This window comes from Gossypium hirsutum, chromosome D07 (assembly GCF_007990345.1).
Source record: "Gossypium hirsutum isolate 1008001.06 chromosome D07, Gossypium_hirsutum_v2.1, whole genome shotgun sequence".
NCBI classification, from domain to species: domain Eukaryota; kingdom Viridiplantae; phylum Streptophyta; class Magnoliopsida; order Malvales; family Malvaceae; genus Gossypium; species Gossypium hirsutum.
In genome coordinates, this window is record NC_053443.1 from 55,278,079 (window position 1) to 55,282,545 (window position 4,467).

The 4,467-nt window shown below is 31.1% G+C and overlaps 1 protein-coding gene across 1 annotated transcript; it reads right to left on the reverse strand.

Annotated features, from left to right (window-relative positions):
• Positions 1–444: 444 nt before the first annotated feature.
• On the reverse strand, positions 445–2,070 carry LOC107940766 (expansin-A5). Its single transcript, XM_016874215.2, has 3 exons — positions 1,875–2,070; positions 1,502–1,790; positions 445–974 (listed from the first exon to the last, which is right to left on the reverse strand). The coding sequence occupies exons 1-3, from the start codon at positions 2,035–2,037 to the stop codon at positions 665–667; spliced, it is 762 nt and encodes a 253-aa protein (XP_016729704.1). The 5' UTR covers positions 2,038–2,070; the 3' UTR covers positions 445–664.
• Between the last annotated feature and the right edge of the window lie 2,397 nt (positions 2,071–4,467).

The following is a 4,467-nucleotide window of genomic DNA, read 5'->3' on the forward strand; positions in this document are numbered from 1 at the left end:
GTGTCGGTGCCACCAAAATGAGGCAAAAGTTTTGAAAGTTGAGTTCAATGCTGGTTATCAAAGCTTTTTGAAAAGTCAAAACGAAGTCCAAATCTCACCACCGAAGGGGCCTTCAGTGAACCACTCAGCGTCACTCAATTGATTTTGGTAGTCCAAACGCTCGGATTTGCGATCAAAGTTCTTGAGCGACTAAAATTTTAGGTTTTCAATGTCGGTTCTCGGTCATAGTCATGATGTTGTTGTAATGATTGGGCTACCGCCCCAGTTCGATAGATCCCATACGAAATCTCTACTTCTACTTTGCTAAAAAAAATAGTATATAATTATACGAAATTTAATTAAGATGTCCAACAGTTTTAATTCAATTGGTAATAATTTAATTGTTGTATAGTAAAACAGCAACCAAAGAAAACATTGCAGTAGCTTTTCACAAGCAAAAGTACATTTTGGCTTGAAAAAACAAAGCTTTTATATTCATAATAATTTGATGTAATGAATACGCAAATAGTAAGTTTTCCCCCTTGGCCAAAATCTTACAATCTTAAAAAGTCTAAAGATAAAACCATAGTTCAAAAATCAATGGCTAGAATAACCCCCAAAATTACAATCACTATATCCCCACTATATTATAAATCCCCAGAGGAGAGAAAGGTTAAGTTGGTAGTTAAGACCTAAACTGGCGACCAATGTAAGTTTGTCCGAAAGACCAACTAGATGGAGCAACATCGTAAGAGACAACAGCACGGCCATCACTGGTTGTGACAACAAACGATAGACTTTGTCCATTAAGGTAAGTATTGCTTTGCCAGTTCTGTCCCCAGTTTCTGGACATTGGTTGCCATTTGGTCCTTGATCCTTTAATGGCTACAGAACGAACATCACCCGCACCTCCAACATTGGTCACCAGCACTAAATTGAAGTAAGAATGTCCATTGATTGTGAACCTTATTCCCCCTCTTCTCTTACACCACACCCTGAAAAAAACGATAAACATTTTAATCAATACCTCGTTAAAATGTAATGTGTCAAGGTACGGAGATCTAATTTCCATTATCACTTGGACCGGAATTCAAGACATTGATATAAAGGTGAATAGGATTTTATAGGTAAAAGTATTATGGAGACCGTTATATATAGTAAGAATTAGATTGTATTTTATTCACTCTATTCAAAAAATAGATAAGTTGGATCATTTATATTAAATTAAAGAGCAAATTGGTCATTTTTGTTAAAAAAAATTTTCATTTGTATTGTAAAAAATTAACGTTTTTAATAGAATGACCAGACAGTGACACATGATATGCCACATGTATCTCATGCTGATGTACATGGATCAATTTTAAACAGTAAAAATGAATGAAATTTTTACAGAATGACTAGTTTGTTCTTTAATATGATGTATAGAGATTAATTTGTTTATTTTTTAAGGAAAGTAAACAAAATACAATCTGACTCCTAATATACCGGCCTCCATTGTACTTTCACCATATTTTTTTGTTACCTTCTGTAAACGACAGGAACAATACCAGCTTTGTATTGGGCAATGTGTAGGAAAATAGGTTGGGAGAGATCAAAGTGGTGATTAGGAGGGTCACACCAACCACCCGGAGGGCAGAAATTAGTGGCGGTGACCACAATGGAACCAGGCAGACACCATTGTGGGTCATTAACACACCTGATCTCATAACATGCACCACAGCTCAAGCCATTGTTAAACAATGCAGTGCTCAATGCTGCTGTATTAACACCATACCCTTGGCCGTATAGGTTTCCATAGCCACAAGCTCCACCTGTACAACACAAAACCGAAAATGTAAATTCATGTCACTATGTGTTTCTTGAATTCGGTTTTGAGTCTCATGTATGCTCAGTACCCATTGTGCCAGAAGCATCACCACCGCCATAGAAAGTGGCATGAGCATTGATCCAGGGTCCAAGATATCCATGATGGCCGCCATGGTTATGCCTTGGAAAACCATGTACAAAGTTGAGGATTGATGAAAGCAATAAAACTACAAGAAACCCCAGGAGTCCCATTGCCCTGCAAATGATACAAAACACAAATACTCCATAAACTAATGAAAAATATAAGTATATTTAAATAAAAATTGGAAGAGGAAATAGAGATTGGGAGTAGTATATGAACCTTGAAAAGAGTTGATTGTGGAACTGAAGAGGTGTTTGAAGGGAATAAATAGAGGGCAGTCAATATTACAACTTACTGACAAATCTGACACCTATTAAATTGTTGGACTTGGGAACAAGCAACTTTTATGTCACTAACTACATAATTTTAGCTCAACTCGAATTTTATTTTTGAAATTTTCTTTAGTTTAGAGTCAAAATGAAGATTAAATTATTTAAATTTATTCAATTAATATGTAATAAAACAATTTTTTAATCTCGAATTTGAGTTGAAATAAAAATTCTTAAAATTTTAAAAAGAAAGACATTAGTGGGTTTTAATTCAAATTTAATTTTTACGTAGGAATTTAAATTCCACAATGATATTTTCAAAAATAAATGTACCAACACGAGTATCGTTTACACAAATAGGGTTTAGAAGCGGTTTTCAAGGCTCAAACCGCGTGGTATTGATGGGTGTGGATCGGGAAACAAAAGAAAAGCAATCCATGAAGCACTTGAGTGAGGTTTAAGTGAATTTGGATCTTAGTTTGAATTACTTCAATGAGTTAAACATCACATTCACAACCATAAATGATAACAATATTTTTTTTTATCTATTTTAAGATTTAAGTCTAATCTTATTTAGATCAGAATAATATTTAGGTAAAGTTCTATCAATAATAATGATTTCAAGATTTAAACTCAGTTCAAATATCTGGGAAGAAATTTACTGTAATTTCTTCTAACCATTTGTTGGTTATATGCAAACAATACTGGTGCACGTGTGTTCAAACTTTAAAGACAACATTATTTAGAGAAATAACTATGAACCTCGAATATAAACCATAAAATGAACATAAAAAATATCAAAAAATTTTATACATGAGAAGAAAGAACATAATTCCGCTTTTTTTTTCTTTAAGCTTGGAATATGATATTGGGGTGAATTTTTATTAACTTGTCATTAATATTAATATATTTTTTTCAATTATAAGCATGGTAAAAGTATCATGGAGGCCCCTGTACTAGGAGCCAACTCCTATTTTGTCTCTTTTATTAAAAAAATAGCATAATTCATATACGTTAAATCAAAGAGCAAATTGGTCTTTTTAATTAAAAACTAGCATAGCTTACGGAATAACCGGACAGTTACACATGGTGTGTCATATGTACCTCATGTCGACATATATGGACTAGTTTTTAACAATAGAATTGGATGATATTTTTAACAGAAGAATCAGATTGCTCTTTGATCTAACTTACAGGGACTAATTTACTCATTTTTTAGTAAAGTGACAAAATGCAATCCGGCTTTTAATACAATAACCTTCATGATACTTTTACCTACATAATACCCATATAATATTAAAAAATAAACACATAACAAGAATATTTTTTCCCCAGCAAATGCAAAATATATAATAAAAGGGTAAAATCATTGTAGCTAGTGGTGTTGATTTGGAAAAGGACCAAAAGCGAAAACAATGAAACAACATCAACACTCAAAACACCAATAAGCATGAAAAGTCCCGTCGTAAAAATTAAAATATCAAAATTCACCAACATGTCTACTCTTCTCAACGTAATCTATCAATATTTTTAGGCATGCTAGACCTAAAACTTCAGAGCTACAAGTAATGTATCCTCTCATTTGGAAAAGGAGATAAGAAATAAATAAAAAAATAAAAGAGGACAATTAATTAAATTAGGGTTGACCGATAATCTTAGGGTCATGATTCATTGAAGTTGTTGAAATATAAAAACTATGATTAATTACGTCAATTCTTTATATAATATATTATGTGTAAAATATTATTCAATCGGACAGTAACTCGATTAGGCAATAATAATAGCATTTGATTAAATTGGTGTCACGAGTTAATCATACACTAAATGATAAAAATATGTTTCTTTTACTATATAAATTGTATTATTTTAATAGTGTTTGTCATTTTATATTTTTAATCAAAGATACAAACATAATAAAATTTAAACTCGAGCCCTTATAATTTTTTTAAAAAAAATAATCTTTATAATTTTTAATATTTATATTTTATCATTCAACAAAAACCTCATTTATTATTTATATATATTTTTATAAATATATTTATTGAATAATTCTATTTTTCAACCACAATACATATATCATAATTTAGTATATACATCAGTCAACTGATACAAAAGCAGCCAATTTAATTTCTAAAATCAGAAAATAATAAATAGAGTAAAATCAAATTGTAAATAGTAATTTTATAAAAATCACGTAGTAAGCAAAAAAAGAAAAAGAAAAACTACCACTCTTTCCTCATTAGTTACATTCTTGCTTTGACTTCTTCTTTT

Bases quoted from the DNA above. Each gene is read 5' to 3' on its own strand.
- LOC107940766 (XM_016874215.2), bottom strand. From the start codon at position 2,037: ATGGGACTCCTGGGGTTTCTTGTAGTTTTATTGCTTTCATCAATCCTC. The intron at 1,791-1,874 runs GTACTGAGCATA...TGTGTTGTACAG, and splicing joins TGATGCTTCTGGCACAATGG to GTGGAGCTTGTGGCTATGGA. The intron at 975-1,501 runs GTAACAAAAAAA...CGTTTTTTTCAG, and splicing joins GTTCCTGTCGTTTACAGAAG to GGTGTGGTGTAAGAGAAGAG.